Raw genomic sequence first — 24,348 nt, forward strand, 5'->3', positions numbered from 1 at the left:
TGGACACAAATGTCATACAAAGATGGAAAAGAATATTAATTTTGATTTTATTATTGATTCGTCTCAAGACTAATATCTTGTACTATAAAGGGAACTATATCAATACTAACCTAAAATATCTTTGGCTTGCACAGGCTGGTACATTTTGATGTCTTCTCCTTTGCCTTTACAGTTGACAGCAGATACTCTGAAGAAGTAGTAGATGCCAGGTTTGAGGTGGGACACGACATACTCACATGTCTTGACTTGTGGGTTGGTAATCACCCATTCTTTGTCCTCTGTATTCATCTGCTCTAAAATATAGTGTGTAATTTCGCTGCCACCATCATAGACGGGCTTCTCCCATCCAAGTGTGATAGATGTCTTTGTAGAGTCAACCACACGCAGCTTAGTGGGTTCACCTGGTAGATCTGGAGAAGAAAAAAGGAAAATGTAAACAATAAAGGAATTCCTCAAATGCTGACGAGATGAGGATAACTGCAAATTAAAGTCATATACCTATTGGGTCATAGGCTTTATAGAGCTCAGAAGGTTCAGAGTAGTTCCCTGCTCCAGCCTTGTTGACAGCACACACTCTGTACTGGTACTCATTGTTCTCCACCAGGTTAGCCACTTTCTGCCTGGTGTCTCTGATAGTGCCCTTCACCACCTTGATAAAAAAAAAATGGATGTATTAAAGCTAACATCTCCTATTCATTGGTAGATTTTCTTTATGCTTGAACTTTTTAGATTTGGGGCAGCAAACAAACCTTGAACCATTGCAGACTCCTCTTCTCCCTTTTCTCTAGATAGTAGCCATCAATATCACTGCCTCCGTCCAACGCTGGTCTTTCCCAGATCACTGTCATGGTAGACTTAGTGATCATAGTAACTTTAGGCTTAGATGGCTCGCTGGGAGGTACTGTGCAAAATAAAAACGATAAGGTTAAAGCTTTTAAGTTTACCATTGTAATTTACCACTGTCTATAATGAAAGTTGATATATTTTCAAACATGAGAGCAAGAGAGAGAGAGAGAGGGAGAGATACACCTCATCAGTCACATATGGGGTGACTGATGAGGTGACTTTATTCTATTTGCTTACCAAATGCATTCTTGGCAATAATGGGCTCAGACTCCAGTGGCTCTCCAATGCCATACTTGTTGACTCCACGGACTCTAAAGATGTACTCATTGCCCATTATGAGTCTGGGCACATTCACAATGCAGTCAACCAGTTTCTCTGAGACAATCGACCACATTACCCTGCTGGTCTCCCGCTTTTCTACAATGTAATGTGTCACCATGGCACCACCTTCATCAGCAGGTGGTGACCACATGATGGTGATGTTGTCAGCTGTCACCTTCTTAAACTGAATCTCTCCAGCAGGTGGGCCTGGCTTATCTGATTAGACAAGGAAAACATTTGACTCAGGGTGTATACTGCATATATGATACATGTTATACAATGAAAAATAAATATTAAATAAATACCTTGAATGAGCAGCCTGACAATGGCACATGAAGATCCGAGGGAGTTCTTCACCTTGACTTCATAGGTTCCAGAGTTAAGACGAGTTGTTTCCTTCACGAACACACTTGTGGACTCGAAAGTGTGTTTAAAAGAGAGCTGAGAAGTAGGCTTAAGCTCTCTGCCATCTTTAAACCACTCAATACTGGGAGCAGGTTTGGCTCTTATATTAAATTTGAGTTCCACATTAGAGCCAGCCTTGTGCTTGACCTCATTAAGATACTCCTGAGGTATTTCAATCTCTGGGGCACCTGGACCAGAGATGGTAAAACAAGTCAGGATGTAGAATATGTAGGGTGTGGAATAAATATCTTAGAATACAAGACAATGCATAATTGCAGAAAAAAATACACAAATATAACCCAACATGAAAAGACCTACCATAAGTGTCCACACATGTGGCTGGCCCCACAGTGATAGACGGATTGCTCACTGAACCAACTGCATTCTTTGCCATGACTCGAAACTCATATGTTTCATCCTGGGTGAGGCCAGTAACAATGAAGCGGGTGTCTGTGATATTGGTGAGGTTAGCTTTAGACCATTTGGGGCTAACACCCTCTCTCTTCTCAATGATGTAACCAGTTATTGGGGATCCACCATCATAGTCAGGCTTCTGCCAGGCCAGACTAATGGAGTTCTTAGTGATGTCAGTTATACGCAAGTATAGGGGTGGCTCTATAGGAAGATACAGTGAGGATGATTTTAATAAATATTGCAGAAAATCTTAAGTCAAAGAATTTTTCATGCATTTTATCGACTATAAACTCACCGCAGGCATCAATAGCCAATACAGCATCAGAAATCTTGCTGAAGGCACTAATTCCAGCAGAGTTTTCTGCTGCTACCTTGAACTCATAAATAAGTCCAGCATTTATGTTGGTGACTTTAAAGTGTGTGGCACGGATCACTGTTTTGTTGACTCGCTGCCAAAGGATGCTGTTTTTGTCTTTCATTTGGAGATGGTAACCAAACACATGGCTGCCTCCATCTGACTTTGGCTCCTTCCATGCAACGGTAATGCTTTCCCTGGTTACAGCAGTAATTTCTGGAGTTGATGGCACATCTGGTATAGCTGGAGGACAAGAGGCAGAGTTTGAGAATTTTGGCATGCTCACATAGTGAAGGTGTAAAGAATGAGTAGCAAAATTATTATGTTTATGTATAATAATAAGAAAAGCAAAAACTTCTTACTGTAAGGAAGACTGACAGCGACAGCTGGGGAGTCAATATGTTCACTGATTCCATATCTGTTCTCTGCCCTAATTCTGAATTGGTACTCCAGGCCAGTGGTCAGCTTCATAATTTTCATGGTGCAACGGGCCACAGCTGAAGACACGTCCATCCAGTTGGCTGTAGTTGTCTCTCGCTTCTGGATGATGTAGTTGGTGATGGGACTGCCACCATCATATGCTGGTGGGAGCCACTTTAAGCTTACACTGTCTTCTGTGACATCATACAGCTCCACTGGTCCAAGTGGGACACTGGGGCGGTCAAGAACCACAATATTTACAAAGGACTTGGTGGTTCCACTGGAGTTGGAGGCAATAATATCATAGCGGCCTGAGTCTCCTGCAATGCTCTCACGCACACTAATCTTGATACTGTCAGGAGTGACTTCTGAGTTAAACCTCATTGTTGATTTGAGCAGCACATTATCCTTGGACAGAGTCACTTTAGGTAAAGGCCGGCCTGTCAATGGAATCTCACATTTTAGGGTAGATCCAGCTCTAACATATACTGTATTGTGGGGGAAGTCCTTCATGTTGATCTCAGGAGATTCTAGAACAGAAAAGTACCAAAGAGTTACAACAGGAGAAATTAGGTGTAGTCTCTACTAATTGCATGGCATGTTCTGATTATTATAACAAGCTTGTAGTTTACCAAGCTGGTCTTTGACCACTACAGGAGTAATCATTTCCTTAGCATCACTGAATCCAGCATAGTTCTCAGCTCTGATTCTGAAGAAGTACTCCGCATTCTCCCTCAGACCAGACACTGTGAAGTGGATGGACTTTGTTGTACCACATTTAACCCACTTCTCTTGTCCATTCTCCAGTGCTTCTACTAGGTAGCTAGTAATTCTGCTGCCTCCATCATGTTCTGGCTTGGCCCATGCCAAGGACACACTTTCCTTGGTCACATCCGTTACACCCAGTTTTGGTGGTGAACTTGGTTTTTCTGGAGAAAGAAAATATGTCTTTCAATTAAAACAAATTTTGATATATATTTTCTGTAAAAATTAAAAAAAAAATACCAACTCAGGATTTAATACCTGTGATCTTGGTCCCCTCTTTGGTCTCAGCAGGAACACCAATACCATATTCATTCTCGCCTGTCACTCTGAAGTAGTAGACTTCTCCCTCCTGCAGGTCTGCCACCTTGTATGTCAGTCTGTGGCATGTGTCAGTCAATCTAGTCCAGCCTTTCTTGCTAGCCTCACGGTAATCAATAAGGTAATTCTTGACTGGTCCTCCTCCCTCAATCTCAGGAGTATCCCAGGTTATAGTAGCAGAGGTCTTTGTGACTTCCTTGACCTCTATATGACTAGGAGGCCCAGGTGAGTCCAAAACACGGACAGTGAGCGTCAAGGAGGAGGTACCAGCTACATTGGATAGAGTGACAGTGTATTTTCCAGAGTCATTTCGAGTTGCTTTTTCTAAGGTGATGGAAGTAAAGGTATCTGTGGTGTCAATTACAGCACGAACTCTAAGGTCTACATCAGGCTTAGCCCAAGTAACACTAGGGATGGGTTTGCCTTTGAAAGGAACTTTCATTGTGAAAGAGCTTCCATCCTTTACAATAAGAGTCTTTCTCATTTCATTGCTAACATCAAAGGTTGGCTCCTCCTCTCTTTCTTTGGCAACTTGTTTGTCTGACTCAGGACTGGGCTCACTCACTCCAATCTTGTTAATGGATTTGACAACAAACACATATTCAGTTCCAGGTGATAATCCCACCACTGTAAATTCTGTGTTTTTGGTGTTCTGTACTCCAACAATCCATTCATCATCTAATGTCTTCCTGTATTCTACTCTGTAACCAGTCACAGGTGCTCCACCATCAAAAAGTGGCTTATTCCATGACAGGGTGACTGTAGTCTTTGTGGAGTCAATTATCCTAGGCTTAGCTGGAGGTGAGGGTAAAAACTGTGGGTCTTCTGCCCTGGTGAGTGGGCAAGGAGTGCTAGGAGCACTGAGGCCAGCAGTATTCTCTGCAAAAACTCTGTATTCGTACTCACAGCCCTCGCGAAGGTGTGAAGCTTTCACTCTAAGGTCATAAACAGGTTTCTTGTTGACACGGCACCAGCGGAGGCCAGTCTTCTCTCGCTTCTCAATTACATAGCCAGCAATACTGCTGCCACCATCAGAAACAGGTCTTTCCCAGCAAATGGTCATTGCCTCACTTGTAACAGAGGTGACCTGGACATTAGTGGGAGCTGAAGGGACAGTGAATGGATCAGTGGCCTTTGTTGGCTCACTCTCCAGGCTTTCACCATCTCCATATTTGTTGACTCCCCTAACTCGGAAGATGTACTCATTTCCTTTGAGCAGTTTAGTCACTTTGCAGGTAGTTGCCTTCATGTCACCATAGACAAGAGTCCAGGCAAGACGACTGGTCTCACGTTTCTCAACAATGTAGTGCATAATTTCAGCACCACCATTTTCCTGAGGTGGTCCCCATGACAGGGTGCATTTCTCTGCTGTGAGACCAGAAACTGTTAAAGGTCCTGATGCAGGTCCAGGTCTGTCCAGAACCTTACAGTTGATAGCCACAGATCTGGTTCCAGCTACATTGTGCAGAGTAAGAACATACTGTCCAGAGTCCCTTCTGATAGCATCTTTGACAATGAGCGTGGTTGTGAAGTTAGTGGATGTGATTTCACATCTAGCCTTGGCCTCAATCTCCTTACCATCCTTAGACCATGAAACAACTGGGAGTGGACGCCCAGTAATTTCGGCATCAATTCTAATGATTTCTCCAGCCTTAATGACAACCAACTGTCTGAATTTATCTTCCAGTATAATGGTGGGAGGATCTACATCATCTTTGACAGTGACGGGTCCAGTGCTTTCTGAAGGAGCACTCAATTGCTCTGCAGAATTTTTAGCAATAACACGGAAATCATACCGGACATCTTCTGTGAGACCAGTGACATCGAAGTAAGTGTCTTGAACATTGGTGAAGTTGCATTTCAGCCAGCGACCATTGGGAAGCTCTTGACGCTCAACAATGTAGCCAGTAATTTTTGCACTGCCATCATATTCAGGTCTTTCCCAAAAAAGAGAAACTGAATTTCTAGTGATGTTTGTGACTCTAAGGTTATGTGGAGATTCACATGGATCCCTGGCTGCCACAGGGTCACTTGCCCTAGTGCATGGACCAATTCCAGCAATATTCTCAGCATACACTCTGAACTGATACAACAGACCTTCTTCCATTCCTGTCATCTTAAACTGGTTCTCAGTCACCAGACCTCTGTTGACCTTGGTCCACAAGATGCTGCTTTGGTCTTTGCTTTCAATGTGATAACCAATAACAGGACTTCCACCATCACTTGCAGGTCTGCCCCATACCACGAGCATCCCAGTTTTGGTGGCATGGACAACATGAAGTTGGGTTGGAGGGCCAGGAGGCTCAAATGGATACTGAGCAACAACAGGAGCAGAATCTATGGCAGGACTCTTCCCATAACGGTTCTCAGCTGCAATGCGGAACTGGTACTCTGTCCCCTGAGTAAGTCGAGAAACCTTTATTGATGTTCTGGCCACTGTGGCTGACACGATTTGCCATGTTGTAGTAGTAGTGTCTCTCTTCTCAACTACATAGTTGTTAATCTGACAACCACCATCATAGGTTGGAGGATCCCAAGACAGAGAAATAAAGTCAGCGCTCACCTCATCAACCTTAATGTTACTAGGTGGTCCAGGTTTATCCAGGATTATAACAGAGATTTCAGCTGACTTGGTACCAACTGAGTTAGTCAGGGTAATCACATACTTCCCTACATCCTCCTTCGTGGCATCCTTGATGACAATCTTAGATGAGGTTTTTGAATTGAGAACATTTACCCTGGTTGTCTGCTTAAGCACTTGGCCATCCTTCTTCCAGCACACCTCAGGCTGTGGTCTGCTTTTGAAGGGAACGTCAATCTTCAAATCATCTCCTGCTTTTACACTGTATGTGGTGAATAACAGGTTGATGATGGGCTCCATCGTGATGTCCCTTACCACCACAGGAGTAGCCAGAGGCTTAGCATCGCTTCTACCCTTATCATTCACAGCAGTTACCCTGAAGGAGTATTCCTCTCCAGTTGTGAGTCCATCAATGGTAGCTTCAAGTGCTTTGACTTCACTGCACACCGTCCATTTGTCATCTCCCTTGGGCTGCATCTCCACAATATAGTTTGTAATCTTACTGCCTCCATCATGATCAGGTTTCTCCCAAGAGAGTGTAACAGCATGACGAGTAATGTCAACAACCACAATCTTACCAGGAGGCAGAGGAGGCTCAGACACCTTAACTTGATCTGTGGATGCAGGCAGACCTACTCCGAGTTCATTCACAGCTAACACACGGAAATAGTATCGGCCTCCTTCCTGCAGGTCTGAAATAATGTAGGAGTTTCTGACGCAGTTAGTGCAAACACTGGTGAAAGCCATTCTCTTCTGTTCTCTCTTCTCCACTATATAATGTGATATCTTAGCCCCACCATCAATTAGAGGAGGCTCCCAGGAGAGAGAGACAGAATTTCTTTTAACATCCTTAACTCCGAGGTTAGTAGGAGCACTAGGAGAATCCAGAACTCTGACATTGATAAAGGCTGATTTAGAGCCACTGAGGTTTTCAAGGGTCAGCACATATTTGCCAGTGTCAAATCTGTCAACATTCTCAATCACCAGCATTGTGTAAGAGCTTGTGACTTCTATCTGGGCACGTTCATTTAGAGTGCCATCAGCCTTTGACCATCTGACTTCAGGCTCAGGCTTCCCTCTGGTTGTCACAAACAGACGCAAGGTAGCAGAGGCACGGACGTTGACCATCTTTCTTAGGTCACAATCTAGTTCAATTTCAGGAGCCTCCAGCTTCTCTGCAGCAATCACAGAACAAGGCAAATCTACATGTTCTCCTACTCCCTCACAATTAACAGCACTTATGCGGAAGTTGTATTCCGCATTCTCCTTAAGTTTCTTTACTGTGTAGTTAGTGGCTTGGACGCCAGTGTGTGGTGTGCTAATGATCCATTCATCATCTGTTGCCTCTTTCATTTCAATAATATACCCAGTGATCTGTGCACCACCATCATATATAGGCCTGGACCATGAAAGGGAAACTGTGGTACTTGAATGGTCAGTGACCTTTGGATTATTTGGGGGTCCAGGTGGATAAGTGGCATCACAGGCCTTGATGTACGGAGTTGGTGCACTAGGCTTTCCTACACCAGCAGCATTTTCAGCCGAAACCCTGAATTCATATGAGTGGCCCTCTGTGAGACCAGTGCATCTGAATCGCAGGTCATTCAGCCTCTTCTTGTTGCATTTACTCCATCTGATACCATCTTTATCACGTTTTTCAAGGACATATCCCTCAATCTCTGCACCTCCATTATCATTGGGCCTCTCCCAGGAAAGCACCATGGAGTCCCTAGTGATGGCACCGACCTCAAGGTTTGAGGGGGCACTGGGAGTGGTGAAAGGGTTACGAGCAACAACAGCTTCTGATTCTAAAGGCTCGCCAACACCATATTTATTTACAGCAGTAACTCGAAAGATATATTCATTGCCAGGCAATAGTTTTGTGATTTTGTGGCTGATTGCCTGAATCTTGGGCTCAACCATAGTCCATGACAAACGACTAGTCTCTCTCTTCTCAATGATATAGTGAGAGATGCCAGCTCCTCCGTCATGTGAGGGATGATTCCAATGCAGATAACATTTCTCAGCTGTGACCCCTTTGACTTCTAGAGGTCCATCTGGAGGCCCAGGTCTATCCAGAACTTTGACATTAACTGGGATCATCTTGACTCCTCCCACATTAATAAGCTTGAGGACAAAGTGGCCACCATCCACTCTGATGCAATCCTTGACTGTCAGGATGGTACGTGTAAGGGTAGTCTTGATTTCCATTCTTGGTGTGGCTTTGTCAATCTCTTTTCCATCCTTTAACCAAATGACCCCAGGCAAAGGTTTTCCAGTATAGTCAGCATCAATGACAAATGTCTCACCTGCGTGAACAATAGTCATATCCTTGAATTTCGAATCCATGGTGGCTGCTGGAGCCTCAATTTCATCTTTGGCAGTAATTTCCCCTGTGCTCTGAGAGGGTTGGCTCAAAATCCCAGCACCATTTCTGGCAATGACCCTGAACTCATACACACAGTCTTCAGTCAGACCAGTAAGTGTAAATTGTGTATCAATGATGTTAGTGAAGCTGGCCTTCATCCAGCGGGTGTCTGGGTGCTTCCTTCTCTCAATCACATAGCCAGTAATTACACTCCCTCCATCATACTGGGGCTTGGTCCACTGGAGTGTCACATGGTTTCTGGTGATTTCAATAGGCTCAGGAGTTCCTGGTGAGTCACAAGGGTCCCTTGCTACTGTGCTCTCAGACAGCTTGCTAGCTGGGCTGAGACCAGCAACGTTTTCAGCATAAACCCTGAATTCATACTCAATACCTTCTTCAAGTTCTGTAGTTCTGAAACGTGTGTCTGGGATTAGAAGCTTGTTTAATTTAGTCCACAAGAGGCTATTCTTTTCTTTTCTCTCAAGGTGATAGCCAAGAATTGGACTGCCCCCATTGTTGGTAGGAGGTTTCCACTCAACGACCATGCTATCCTTGGTTACAGAAGAAATGACTGGTGTTCCTGGGGCCACAGGCTCACTAAATGGATACTGAGCAATAACAGCAGGAGAGACAATTGCAGAACTCTTCCCGTATCTATTTTCAGCTGACACTCTGAATTGATATTCAACACCAGTCTTCAACTTGGTGACTTTGATGGTTGTCCTGGCAATAGTAGCAGAAACAATCTGCCATGCTGTGGTGGTAGTATCTCTCTTCTCCACGATGTAATTATTGATGGGACAGCCTCCGGTATACTCTGGTGGCTCCCAAGAGAGAGTGACATAATTAGAGCTCACCTCTTCTATCTTTACAGGGCCCGTGGGTGGCCCAGGCTTATCAAGAATAATAACAGTAATCTCCTCTGTAGCTGTTCCAATGCTACTGGTGGCTGTGACAGTGTATTTGCCAGAGTCGTCCTTATTTGCATCTTTGATGTACAGCTTAGTGCATGACAATGTGCTGGAAACATTAATTCTTGTTGTCTCTTTAAGAGCTTGTCCATCCTTCTTCCATTCAACCTTGGGAACAGGTCGTCCAATCACTGGAATCTCAATCTTCAAATCCTCACCGTGCTGTAAACTATAAGTGTTAAATTGAATCTTGAATTTGGGTTCAATGGTTATATCTTTAGCAGTGACTGGCGCAGCCAAAGGTCTAGGGTCACTCTTGCCCTTCTCATTGAAGGCTAAGATTCGAAATAGGTACTCATGTCCTGCACTGAGGCCTGTGACAGTGCCTTCACAAGTTTTGCATGTGGCAGCTACCACCCATTCCTCTGAGCCAACAGGCTGCATCTCAATGTAGTAACCAATTATTCTGCTACCTCCATCATGATCTGGCTTCTCCCAGGAGAGTGAAGCAGTTGTTTTTGTCACTTCGGTCAATGTGACCTTACCCACAGGCAGGGGGGGCTCAGATGTTTTTACTGATTCTTCTGTCTCAGCTGGCTGTCCCACACCAAACTCATTCTCTGCTAAGACTCTGAAATAATATATAGTTCCCTCTGTCAGGCCAGTTATATGATAGCTTGTCTTTGTGCACTTGTTGTCCACATTAGAGTAAACCTTCCTTGTGGACTCCCTCTTTTCAACAAGGTAATTCTTGATTCTTGCACCACCATCAATAAGAGGAGGCTCCCAGGTCAGAGTCACACTTTCCCTCTTGATGTCTGTTACTGTTAGGTTTAAAGGAGCCCCTGGAGTGTCTAGCACCTTAACGGAAACAAAAGCTGATTTGGTGCCAGCACTGTTTTCTAAATTGAGCACGTACTTTCCAGCATCATATTTGTCACAGATTTCAATTGAGAGCTGTGTGTAATCTTCACCAGTCTCAACCTGAACTTTACTGGGTAACTCTCCATCCTCTTTGGCCCAGTTTATCTCAGGAGTAGGACGGCCTTTGAATGGAATGCAGACTCTCATCGAGCCTCCTGCACGGACAACTATTCCCTTCCTGAGCTCTGAATCCAGAATCACTTCTGGAGGGTCAATTTTATCCATAGGTTTGACGACTCCCTGAATCTCAGTGGGCTCACCAACACCCACCTTGTTGATGGCACAAATGCGGACTTTGTATTCTTGGTGTTCAATCAACTTTTTGATAGTAAACTTGGTAGCATTGACTCCACAAGGTGGGGTGCATATGGCCCATTCCTCCTCATCAGCCTTGGTTATTTCCACAGCGTAGCCTTGAATCTCACAGCCACCATCATAGATAGGTCTGTGCCAAGCCAGACAAATGGAGTCTCTAGTAGTGTCTACCACATGGACATTGGTGGGACAGCCTGGCTCGAAGGTGGGGTCACATGCTTTAAGATAGGTTGTCGATGGACTTGGCTGGCCCACTCCAGCTGCATTCTCAGCAGATATCCTGAATTCATATTCATGGTCCTCAGTCAGTCCTGTTACTCTGAAACGCAAGTCTGTCACTCTGCGTTTGTTGCACTTGGTCCACCTCACTCCTGCTCTGTCTCTCTTCTCAACAATGTAGCCAACAATGTCACTGCCTCCTGATGTCTCAGGACGGTTCCAACATACAGTCATAGAATCCCTGGTGATATTTGTGATCTCAAGATCCTGAGGTGCTCCAGGTGGAACAAATGGATTTCTCATGATAACTGGTGCTGATTCAAGCGGCTCACCTGTGCCATATTTGTTGACAGCCATGACTCTGAAGATGTACTCATTTCCCTTCAGTAGTTTTGTAACTTTAAACATGGTAGCTTTACAATCACTGCAGACCACAGTCCATGCCAAGCGGCTAGTTTCTCTTTTCTGAATGATGTAGTGAGAAATGCTGGCGCCTCCGTCATGCCTGGGTGGCAGCCACGACAGTGAGCATTTTTCCTCAGTAACATTGCTGATAGTAAGAGGTCCTTCTGAAGGCCCTGGTCTGTCCAGAACCTTCACACTGAAGGGGATAGTCTTACTTCCTGCCACATTTGTGAGAACCAGAGTATACTGTCCACCATCAACTCTGATAGCATCCTTTACAACAAGCAAAGCTTTAAAATCTGTGTTTCTGATCTCCGCTCTTGCTGAGTTTTCAACTTCAAGATTCCCCTTGAACCACTGAGCAGTTGGAATAGGCTTTCCTTCCACACTGGCCTCAAGATTGAATGTCTCTCCTGCATTTATAACAATGGTCTGGTTGTACATAGGATCTGTCTCACTCTTAGGTGGTACAACTTCATCCTTAGCAGTTATGGATCCTGTGCTCTCAGAGGGCTTGCTAACGGCACCTGCAGCATTCTTTGCAATTACTCTGAAGTCATATTTGCTATCTTCTGTGAGGCCAGTAACTGTGAATTCGTGTTCAATGATGTTTGTGAAGCTAGCCTTCATCCATTTTCCTTCAGGAAGATCACGTTTCTCTACTAGATAACCTGTAACTAAACTCCCACCATCGTACGCCGGGGGGTTCCACTTGAGTTTCACTGAGTGCCTGGTCACAATCACAGCCTCAGGACGGCTAGGAGGATCACATGGATCACGGGCAACATAAACCTCAGACACTTTGCTACATTCACCAATGCCAACAATGTTCTCTGCATAGACTCTATACTCATACTCAATGCCTTCCTCGAGTGGAGTAGATTTGAATCTACAATCTTGGATGAGCATTTTGTTTATCTTTGTCCAGAGGATACTGTTCCTTTCTTTTCTTTCCAGATGGTAGCCCAAGATGGCACTGCCACCATCACTTGGGGGTTTATGCCACTCAACTACCATGTAGTCTTTAGTGTATGAAGAAACAAATGGTGTTCCTGGTGGTCCTGGCTCCTGGAATGGATACTGTGCCACAACAGGCTGTGAATCAATTGCATAGCTCTTTCCATATCTATTTTCAGCATAGATTCTGAACTGGTACTCAGTGCCTGTCTTCAGATTGCTGACTTTTAGAGTGGTTCTAGCCACAGTGGCAGACACAACCGACCAGTTTGTTGTGGTTGTGTCTTTCTTCTCCACCACATAGTTTGAGATTGGACAACCACCTGTGTATGTAGGAGGTTCCCAGCTGAGGGTGATGCTCTCAGCACTGATATCCTCCAACTTTACAGGGCCTGTGGGTGGGCCTGGTTTGTCCAAGGTGATCACCTCTACAGTGGCATCCTTTGAACCAAGGTCATTGGAGACACCGATAGTGTACATACCTCCATCTTCTCTGGTAGCATCCTTTATGGTAAGAGTGGTAGTTTGTGCTGAGTCGGTGACATTGACTCTGGTAGTCTGCTTAAGGGCTACGCCATCTTTGGTCCAGGTGATAATTGGTTTAGGGTGACCAGCGACCGGGACCTCTAACTTGAGGTCATACCCCACCTGGACACTGTAAGAACTTGCCTTGGGTCTAACAGCAGGTTCAATAACAAGGTCCTTTGCTACAACAGAATGAGCCAACTGTCGTGGGTCACTTTTGCCCTTGTCATTTACAGCAACAACTCTGAACTGGTACTCCTCTCCCTTGAGAAGGTTTGTCACTAATGTTTCCAGTGCTTTCACACTAGCACATATAGACCAAGCTTCACTGTCCTTGGGAGCTAGTTCAACTTCATAGTGGGTGATTCTACTACCACCGTCATGCAGAGGCTTTTCCCAAGTTAAAGTTACAGTGCTGTGAGTAACATCAACAACACTGACCTTGCCAGGTGGCTGAGGTTTCTCAGATATCTTAACTGGTTCTATAGTTTTAGCAGGGAGACCCACACCATATTCATTCTCAGCCAATACTCTAAAGAAAAAGATTCCACCCTCTGGAAGAGGTTCAACTTTCCATGACATCTTGTTGCATGTCGTGATGGGAGAGTACACTTTCCTGGTGCTCTCACGCTTTTCAACAATATAGTGCTTAATCTTTGAGCCACCATCCAGATGTGGAGGCTCCCATGTGAGAGTGACAGAATTCTTGGTAATCTCTTTCACCACGAAGTTAGTTGGTGGACTAGGGGAGTCCAGCACTCTGACACTTATGAAGACTGATTTTACTCCACTAGCATTCTCAGCAGTCAGGGTGTACTTGCCACTATCAAATCTGTCAACATTCTCAATGACAAGTGATGCATAGTTGCCTGTATTGTCAATCTGAGCAGTCTCCTTAATCTCACCATCAGCCTTGCCCCATTTCACCTCTGGAGCTGGACGACCCCTTACAGGAACAAACAATCTGAGCGTACTTGCTGCTCTGATGTTGATCATCTTTCTCATATCTGCATCAAGATCAAGATCAGGTGCTTCAAGTTTCTCCTCCAAAAGAATTTTTCCAGGAACATCAGCATGCTCACCAACACCAACCTTGTTGATTGCACACACTCTAAATTGGTACTCATGCTTTTCCAGAAGTTTTTTCACAGTATATTTTGTGTCCATGATTCCAGTTGGTGGAGTACACATAAACCACTCATCAGATGCACCATTACATGCCTCTACAATGTAAGACTGAACCTCGCAGCCACCGTCATAGATGGGTTTGCCCCATGTTAGAGAAACAGTGGATCTAGATGTGTCTACCACCTTGGGGTTGTTTGGTGGGCCTGGTTTGAAGACAGGATCCAGTGCTTTGTAGTACACTGTTGGTGCACTAGGCATGCCAACACCTGCAGCATTCTCAGCAGCAACTCTGAATTCATAGCTATGGTTTTCAAGAAGCCCGGTAACTCTAAAGCGCAGCTCACTAATATTGCGCTTGTTGCATCTAGTCCATCGCACACCATCCTTGTCACGTTTCTCAACAATGTATCCCTGGATTGGGCTGCCACCATCATTAGTTGGTCTCTCCCAGGTCACCACCATAGAGTCTTTGGTGATTGTGGAAACTTCCACATTTGTTGGTGGGTTGGGAGTGACAAATGGATTCCTGGCAACCATTGGCTCAGATTCCAGTGGCTCTCCAACTCCATATTTGTTAACAGGAATCACTCTGAAAATATATTCATTACCAGGAAGTAATTTGGTGATCTTCAAGTTCAGTGTCTGAACTTTTGGTTCAACTACAGTCCAAACCAATCTGCTGGTTTCCCTCCTCTCAACAATATAATGGGAAACATCACTTCCTCCGTCTTGCAAGGGAGGTTTCCAGGAAATTGAGCATTTTTCATTAGTGACACCATAAATGGATATAGGGCCTTCGGGTGCACCAGGTCTATCTAAAACCTTAACATTAATGTTAACAGATTTCTCTCCTCCAACATTCTTTACTAGAAGTATGTACTGACCTCCATCAACACGGATGGCTTCTTTAACAACAAGACAAGCTGTAAAATCTGTGTTCTTAAGCTCTAAGCGAGCTGCTTCGGTGATCTCCTGGCCCTCTTTCAGCCAATGAATTGTGGGTACAGGTTTACCGTAAACAGCAGCCTCAAGTTTAAATGTCTCTCCAGCATTAACTACCACAGTTTGGGAGTATTTAACTTCCAAGTCAATTTTGGGTGGATCCACCTCATCCTTGGCAGTGATGGCTCCAGTAGAATCAGATGGCTGGCTAAAAACACCTGCTGCATTTTTGGCAATGACACGGAATTCATAAGTCTGATTCTCAATAAGTCCTGTGACAACAAATTCTGTTTCAGTGATGTTAGTGAAACTGGCCTTCATCCAGCGACCAGCTCCCTCCTTCTTCTCAATAACATAACCTGTGATCTTGATTCCACCATCATATTGGGGTTTTGTCCATCTTAGTGTCACTTGGTTCCGTGTTACAATGACAGCTTCTGGTTTTCCTGGTCTGTCACAAGGATCTCGGGCAACTTGTATTTCACTCACTTTGCTGGCTTTGCTGAGGCCAACAATGTTCTCAGCATAAACTCTGAACTCATATTCAATACCCTCCTCCAGGCCAATAACCTTGAATCTAGTTTCTGGGACAAGTTGTTTGTTCTGTTTCACCCACAATATATTGTTTCTCTCTTTTAGCTCTAAATGGTATCCCAAAATCTTGCTTCCACCATCATTGCTGGGTTTTTCCCATACAACCACCATACTTTCCTTGGTGGTTGACTGAACGGTAACAGAACGTGGTGAACTAGGAACCTCAAAAGGATACTGAGCAACAATAGTATCAGATAACAGGGCTGAAGATTTGCCATATCTGTTCTCTGCAGCAATCCTGAATTGGTACTCAGATCCAGTTTTCAGACGTGCTGCCTTGATAGTGGTTCTGGCTACTGTAGCTGACACAATCTGCCAGTTAGTGGTAGATGTGTCTCTCTTCTCAACGATGTAATTATTGATGGCACAACCGCCATCATACTGAGGTGGATCCCAGGACAGGATCACGCTATCAGCAGTGACCTCATCTAGCTTAATTGGGCCAGTTGGAGGGCCAGGCTTATCTAAAACAATAACACTGATATCTGTAGATGCCTCTCCAGCTGTGTTAGTAAGTTTGACAGTATATGTTCCCACATCATCTCTGCAAGCCTCCTTAATAACCAGGAGAAGATTTTTGTCTGTGGCATCTGCATTCACTCTTGTCGTCTCTTTGAGAGCAACACCATCTTTGAGCCAAGTTGCTGTAGCCTTGGGATGGGCAGCATATGGTACATCTATTTTCAGATCATCCCCTGCTAGCACACTAAATGTGCTGAAAAGAAGTTTGAAGGTTGGTGAGATGACCAGATCCTTGGCAACCACAGGCACATTGAGAGGGCGGGGGTCACTGACTCCCTTTTCATTAATGGATGAAATACGGAATGTATACTCCTCTCCCTGTGTAAGGCCAGTAACATGAGCTTCATTGCTTTTTACAACCATAACCTGGGTCCACTTCTCACTGCCTTTTCCCTGCATCTCAACTATATAGCCAGTGATTCTGCTTCCACCGTCATGGTCAGGCTTTTCCCAACTTAATGTGACACTTTTGCTGGTAACTTCACGGAGAGACACTTTGCCTGGGGGAAGAGGCCTCTCTGATGCTTTAATTGGTTCAAGAGTCTCTACTGGGAGGCCAATGCCATATTCATTCTCAGCCAAAATTCTAAAGAAGTACATCTTTCCCTCCTCTAGGTCTCCAACTTTCCAACTTGACTTATGGCAGCTGGCACACACAGTTGAATAAGCCTTTCTGGTTGATTCACGCTTCTCCACGATGTAATTGCGGACTCTGGAACCACCATCAATGACAGGAGCATCCCAAGCAAGAGAAACTGAATCTCTAGTGACCTCCCTGACAATCAGATTCTGAGGTGCTCCAGGACTGTCTAGCACTCTGACATTAACAAAGGCTGTCTTACTTCCTGAGGCATTCTCTACAGTCACAATGTATTTACCCCCATCAAATCTGTCAACATTCTCTACCTGAAGAGTGGTGAATGATGAGGTGATTTCAATGTTAGCTTTATCTAGAGATTCCCCATGCTCTCTAGACCATTTTATTTCAGGTGCTGGTCTTCCCTTGATAGGGACAAAAAGTCTGAGTGTGCTGCAGGCTCTGATGCAGACCACCTTACGTAGTTCTGCTCCAAGTTCAATTTCTGGAGGAACTAGTCTGTCTTCAGACTTGGGTGTTCCAGGAACAGCTGCAGGCTCTCCCACTCCTTCACAATTAGTTGCAGAAATATTGATTTTATACTCTTGGTTTTCCCTCAAATTGGTGATGGTGAAAGAAGTGGCAGTCCAACCATTCTTGGGAGTGTGAATTGTCCATTCATCCTCCTCAGGCAGGCAGGTCTCCACTATGTAACCAGTGATTTCTGAACCACCATCATAGACAGGCTTGTTCCATGCAAGTGTGATAGAAGACTTGGTTGTGTCCAGCACTCTGGGGTTCCCTGGAGGTCCAGGTTGGAAGATGGTGTCAATGGCTTTGTAGAATGGACTGGAAGGACTGGGCTGACTTAGCCCAGCATTATTCTCAGCAAGAACTCTGAATTCATATTCATGCCCTGGTGTGAGGCCTGAGACTTTGAATCGCAAGTCAGTTACAGTCCTCTTGTTGCACTTCACCCAGCGCAGGCCAGTTTTGTCCCGTCTTTCAATTATGTATGTGTTTATTCTACTGCCACCATCATGTTCAGGGCGATCCCAGCAGACAACCATAGAGTCCTTGGTGATTATGGTGACTTCAGGTTGCTGTGGTGGGTCACTGGGTACATAGGGGTTGGCACAGATGACAGGTTCCGACTCCACAGGTTCACCCACACCATACTTGTTAACAGCCATAACTCTGAAAATGTATTCATTGCCCTTTAGAAGCTTGGTGACCTTGAACCTATTAGCTTGAAGGTCTGTGGCCACATTTGTCCAAGCCAACCTGCTGGTCTCTCGTCTCTGAATGATAAAGTACTCAATCTTGGCACCACCATCATGTGTTGGATGGAGCCAATTAAGGACACATTTCTCAGCAGTGACATCTGTTACAGTGAGGGAGTTGGGAGGTCCTGGTCTATCTAACACCTTGACATTGTATATGAACTTAGCAAAGCCACCAGGATTGCTGGCAATCAAAGTGAAAGCACCACCATCCCTCCTGAGCGAATCTTTGTTTGTTAAAGTTGTGTGGAACTCGGATGTTTTTATCTCAATTTTGGCTGTATCCTCAAGCTCCTTTCCTTCTTTGGTCCATACCAGAGATGGGATTGGCCTTCCAGTTACACTGGCTTCCAGCTTGAATACCTCTCCTGCCATGACAACAACAGTGCTGCTATATGATGCATCTACATCAAGCCGGGGCTCTTCAATGTCATCTCTGCACAAGATTGCTTCAGATGACTGGGATGGAGCACTAACAGCACCAGCTGAGTTCCTAGCAAACACACGGAATTCATAGGTTGCATCTTCAGTTAGACCACTGACTGTGTAGATAGTTTCCAGAATGTTGTTGAAGTTTGCTTTGAGCCAACGTCCATTGGGCATCTCCCTCCTCTCTACGGTGTATCCAGTAATAGAAAATCCTCCATCTCCCTCTGGCTTGGTCCATGACAAGGTCACTTCATGCCTAGTAATATTTAGTGCTACTGGCCTGCCTGGTGGATCAACTGGGTCCAAAGCATACATGGGCTCAGAGGGTTTGCTGGCTTTGCTGAGACCAGCCATATTTTCAGCAATAACACGGTGTTCATATGCAATTCCATCAATAAGGCCCGTTGATTTAAACAGATTTCCAACAACAAGGGCTTTGCTGATCCTCTGCCACAGAATACTGTTTTTCTCTTTCCTTTCCACATGATAGCCCAGAATGGCACTACCTCCATCAGAGGGTGGCTCATTCCAACTAAGGGTCATAGCATCCTTGTTGAAAGAGGTGACCACGGGAGTGCCAGGCTGGCTTGGTACATCAAATGGATAGACAGCTACCACTGGTTCAGAGATAATGCTTGGTCCAATCCCATATCTGTTCTGGGCCTTGATGCGGAACTGATACTGAGTTCCTGTAGTGAGTCTGGCTGCCTTAAATGTGGTGCGGATGACTGTAGCTGCCAGCTCTACCCATGAAGTACCAGTGGTCTCCCGCATCTCAACAATATAGTTGTTAATAGGAACACCTCCATCATTTTCTGGTGGGTCCCAGGACATCAGCACATAATCACATGAAATTTCTTCCAGCTTAATAGGACCAGTTGGAGGTCCAGGAATGTCATGAACCAGGATTGTGATTGTCTCTGTCATTGCCCCCAGCATGTTTTTACCAGTCATAGAATACTGGCCTCCATCTTTCTTTTTTATCTCATTGATGTTGAGAATAGTTGATGTTGGTGTGGTTTCAATGTTGAGTCTTTGTGTCTCCTTGAGCACTGTATCTCCTTTCTTCCATGAAACCACAGGCCTTGGTTTGCCCAACACTGGAATCTCCACCTTCAACCGATCTCCTGCCTTAGCAATGATCGTTTTCTGGTAGACCCCACGCAGGTCAAATGAAGGAGCAGAAGTCTGCTCTTTGATAACAGCTGGTCTGCTCTCACGGGGATCACTCCTGCCTGATGCATTGACTGCCATTATACGGAAGGTATATTCAGCACCCTCAATTAGATCTGTAACAGTATAATCCAGAGCCTTAATGGTGGCCACATGGACCCACTGATCAGTGTCCTTCTTTTGAGCCTCAATGACATACCCAGTGATCAAGCTGCCACCATCATGCAAAGGCTTGGTCCATGCAAGGCTGGCACTATCAGAGGTAACATCGGTGACATACAAATTTTCTGGGGCAGAGGGGGCCTGGGATACCCTGATTGGCTCTGGGGTTTCAGCTGGCTCACCCACACCCAGGTCATTCTCAGCTGAGACACGGAAATAGTAGTAAGCTCCCTCCTCGAGGTCTGGAATCTTGAAGGAACACTTCTGCCATGTGGTGCTAAGCACTGTGTAGGCCTTCTTAGTGGCTGCTCTTTTCTCAATAATGTAGTTACGAATCTTAGAACCACCGTCAATAATGGGAATTTCCCACTGTAGGGTGATGCTGTTCTTCGTGATCTCTCTAGGTTTGAGATTGACTGGTGGTCCCGGTGTATCCAGAACTTTCACATTAACAAACCCAGTCTTCTTTCCAGCAACATTCTCTAGAGAAAGGTGGTATTTTCCAGCATCATATCTTGTGCAGTCAGGAATAACCAGAAGAGTGTACGACTCTGTGTTGTCAATATGTGCACGTGTTTTCAGGTTAGCATCATCTTTACTCCATGTGACTTCAGGGACAGGACGACCCTTGATAGGAACAAACATACGGATTGAAGCACGAACTCTAACTACCAGAGTTCTTCTGAGTTCAGCATCCAGCTCAAAGTCTGGCAACATCTCCTGGTCCACCAATTCAGTCACTTTCTCAACCTCTGCAGGCTCGCCTATTCCCTCAGAGTTTACAGCACTAACCCTGAAGTGGTATTTGCCTCCTTTTTGTAGTTTACCAATCACGTATTCTGAAGCTTTTAGTGGGTACTGTGTCTCTGTCTCCCAATCATCATGTCCTTCCTTTTTATATTCAACAATGTAGCCCTCTACTTCAAGACCACCATCATAGTGGGGTCGGCCCCAGGTGAATGTGGCTGAGGTTTTGGTGGTTTCTGTAATTCTAGGGTTGGATGGGGGACCGGGTGGATCTAATAAACACAAAAACAAAATATGGTAACAAAGTTAATATAGGTAATTATGTATTTGACAAAGCTTGATTTGTATTTTCTAACTCTCCTGCATTGCAGTTTTACAGTTTTAAAATACAATTCACATTGCCGTGAGAACATTGCTGTGAGTTTTACTTACACACAATATCTTTTGTCATGACAGGGCGCGATGGTTCACTTGGCTCCCCAAATCCAGCCTTGTTCTCAGCAGTGACTCTAAACTCGTACTCTACTCCCTCACTCAGGCCTTGCACCTTAAACCGCAGGTCAGGGATAGTCCGCTTACAGGCTCTGACCCATCTCAGTCCTTTTCTCTCTTTCCTCTCAACACAGTATCCCCTAATGTCACTTCCCCCATCTCGTACTGGTCTCTTCCATGAAATGGTGACAGCATTCCTACTAACATTATCAATCTCTGGGGTTGAGGGCGGACCTGGTGGTGCTGGGGAAACAGAAACAGGAAGGACAAATCAAATCAAATCAAATCAAATCAAATCAAATCAAATCACTTTGACTGTCACATCACATGTGCAGGTACATTGGTACAGCACATGCGAGTGAAATTCTTGTGTGCGAGCTTCACAAGCAACAGAGTTGTGCAAAATACAATAACATAAACAGGCAAAATATATGAATGGCTAAATCTGAAACTAATAAATATGTGTACAATATATAATAGTATATGTAAAAAAAAATTTTCTGGATGTGTACACTACTATTAGACATGTCTATTAGCTATATTTTTATTTTAAAGGATCTGCAAGATCCTATAGCTAAGTTGCTTTTATTGTTTAATTATTAATACACAGATATAAACCACATAAAAAATATAAACTTACAGAAACTATCAACCATTTTGACTGGAGCAGACTGGGTTGAATCTCCTGTGCCATACTGGTTCACAGCAGACACTCTGAAAATGTATTCATTGCCTTTAATCAGTTTGCTGACTACGTGTCTGCAATCCATGACATTTTCAGCTAGCTTGGTCCACTGTAGTCGGCTGGTTTCTCTCTTCTCAAGGATGTAGGATTTGATAGTAGAGCCTCCATCCTCCTCTGGTGGAAGCCAGGTCAGGGTACACTTTTCGGCTGAAATGTTACTGGCTTCAACTGGGCCTGGAGGTCCAGGAACATCTAAGACCTTCACCTTAACATGTTCTTCCTTAATGCCAAAGGGGTTGCTGGCAGTGATAGTGTACTCCCCTGTGTTCTTCCGACTTGCGTACTTAATAGCCAGAGTAGAGGAGGTTGGGGTACTGGTGATGGTGACAATGTCAGAAGTCTTCAACTCACGTCCTCCCTTGGACCACGCTGCAGTAGGTGGAGGTTTGCCCACAATTTTAGAAGCTGAGATTACAATTGTGTCTCCTGCTCTGATGGCTATACCATCTTTCATTTCTGGGTCAATAGTGATGGTTGGGGGCTCTGTAGAGATGACAAAAAAAAGTTGTATTTTGCATTGTAGACAGTTGTTGACATTTTAAACGTTCAACAACTCAAAATTTCAAACTTTTGACAAATATTTTTAAGTCCTAACTGTACATATATACATAAAGGGGGGGGGGGGGGGGGGGGGGGGAATCAATAATCTACAGTCAACTCCAAAACTAGTCAAACTGTTTACTACTTAGCTCACCATATTCATCCTTGCAGGTCAAAAGCGGAGTAGGCTCTGAAGGAATACTGATGGCACCTGCAGCATTCCTAGCTCTGACTCTAAATTCATACTGGGATCCTTCAGTCAGGTCAGTGATGGTAAAAGCACAGCCCTGAATGTTGACATGATTTGCTTTCATCCAGGCCTTACCACTGGCCTCAAGTTTCTCTATGATATAACCAGTAAGCTTGTAGCCACCGTCATATTTGGGAGCTGTCCACATCAGAGTGACTGTGCTCCTGGTGACACTGATTACTTCAGGCTTGCCAGGAGGATCTGACATGACACAAAAGAGAAGACGGTTGTAAAACATTTCAAAAAGAGACATGGTTGCCATAGCTCAGGTAACAAGTACTGTAAACAGTACATAGTTGAATAAGATTAGAGCAAAAAAAAGATTCCAATAACAGTGGACTCACCAATAGGATCCAGAGCAACCACGGCCTCAGTTACTTTGCTAGCCTTTCCCAGGCCAGCCATGTTCATGGCCATTACCCTGAACTCATATTCTAATCCTTCTGTCAGTCCAGTGACTCTACATTCTTTTACTCTCAGAGGAGTATTACTCGCCCGTTTCCACATCAGACTGTTCTTTTCCTTATACTCTATGTGATATCCTAGGGAAAACACAAAATTACTTGATCAGACTGATTGTTATTTGCTGTTTGCTCATACTTAGCATGTACATTGATCACTGTTTGTTACCAGTAACTGGGGCACCACCAGTGTCCTTTGGATCAACCCAAGTCAGGATGGCTGATTCATGCCTGATGCTCACAATTTCTGGTGGAGCAGGTGCCCCGGGAACATCTGGAGGAAGAAGAGAAAGCGAGAGGAAGACATTAATATGTGTAATAAAATCAGTTCAGTATAATGCAGATGATGTCATTACACGAGAAAGACTGATTTAAAAAATCCCTAAACAAAGCTATAGTTTCATTTCATTTACTAGTATTTTAAAAGTACATTTGTAAAACAAATACATCAGGTCTTATAATGAGCACTAAATGTTATTACTAGAGATAATTTTGCCCTTTTTCAAAAAAAAATTAGAGACAATGTCTTGACAAGACAAAAAGATCTGAAGTATAATCAGTTATAAATTAACAGTGGTAGTAGACAATGGCCATACTTACTGAAAGGATGCTGGGCAACGACTGGGTCAGACCTCAGATGTTCTCCAACCCCATACTTGTTCTCAGCAAACACTCTAAAGATGTATTCTATCCCGTCATGGAGTCTGATCACTCTCATGGTGGTCTTCTGGATGGCAGAAGCCACTGTAGTCCACTTGTTATCTGTTGTTCTCCTCTTCTCCACAATGTAATTAGACACCTCTGCACCACCATCATCTTTGGGTGGTCCCCACTCTAGTGTGATGGCATCGGCAGTTATCTCATCAAACGTAATGGGTCCAGTGCAAATACCGGGTTTGCCAACCACCTTCAGCTGGAACTTGCAGTCCTTTGAGCCAGCACTGTTCCTGACATTTATAGTGTAGGTGTCAGCATCTCCTCTCTGGGAGTCTCTAATCAGTAAGGTGGTGATGCCCTGAGATGCTTCAACACACATCCGGCCAGTATCACCCACTCCCATATCGCCCTTCTTCCAGGTAGCAGTGGGGTTTGGAACTCCAGTGATGGGGATGTTAATGCGTGTTGTGCTGCCCTCCTTAACCACACAGCAGCCATCGTGCAGATCACTTAAGTTGCAGTCGGGTAGCACTGAAGTTCAAAAGGATAATCATCATTAAAAAGTTCAACATTATAATTTTAGTATAACTAAGAATA

General features: G+C 44.5%; 1 protein-coding gene across 4 annotated transcripts in view; it reads right to left on the bottom strand.

Annotated features, from left to right (window-relative positions):
- LOC146650368 (titin-like) overlaps window positions 1-24,348 on the bottom strand; it is a 218,405-nt gene that overhangs the window by 24,697 nt on the left and 169,360 nt on the right. For all 4 annotated transcript variants that reach the window (XM_085383775.1, XM_085383778.1, XM_085383776.1 and 1 more), the window contains 16 exons: window positions 23,695-24,282; window positions 23,264-23,368; window positions 22,978-23,175; window positions 22,538-22,834; window positions 21,739-22,326; window positions 21,039-21,341; window positions 3,785-20,878; window positions 3,394-3,690; window positions 2,704-3,291; window positions 2,282-2,584; window positions 1,891-2,187; window positions 1,473-1,760; window positions 1,084-1,383; window positions 750-901; window positions 499-649; window positions 111-410 (listed from right to left, as the gene is read on the bottom strand). In XM_085383775.1, the coding sequence (XP_085239901.1) occupies window positions 111-410; window positions 499-649; window positions 750-901; window positions 1,084-1,383; window positions 1,473-1,760; window positions 1,891-2,187; window positions 2,282-2,584; window positions 2,704-3,291; window positions 3,394-3,690; window positions 3,785-20,878; window positions 21,039-21,341; window positions 21,739-22,326; window positions 22,538-22,834; window positions 22,978-23,175; window positions 23,264-23,368; window positions 23,695-24,282 (21,849 nt within the window). The remainder of the gene's footprint in view (window positions 1-110; window positions 411-498; window positions 650-749; window positions 902-1,083; window positions 1,384-1,472; window positions 1,761-1,890; window positions 2,188-2,281; window positions 2,585-2,703; window positions 3,292-3,393; window positions 3,691-3,784; window positions 20,879-21,038; window positions 21,342-21,738; window positions 22,327-22,537; window positions 22,835-22,977; window positions 23,176-23,263; window positions 23,369-23,694; window positions 24,283-24,348) is intronic.

This window comes from Rhamphochromis longiceps, linkage group LG16 (assembly GCF_057381845.1).
Source record: "Rhamphochromis longiceps isolate RC_006_pf linkage group LG16, R_longiceps_female_GT1.1, whole genome shotgun sequence".
Classification (NCBI taxonomy): Eukaryota; Metazoa; Chordata; class Actinopteri; order Cichliformes; family Cichlidae; genus Rhamphochromis; species Rhamphochromis longiceps.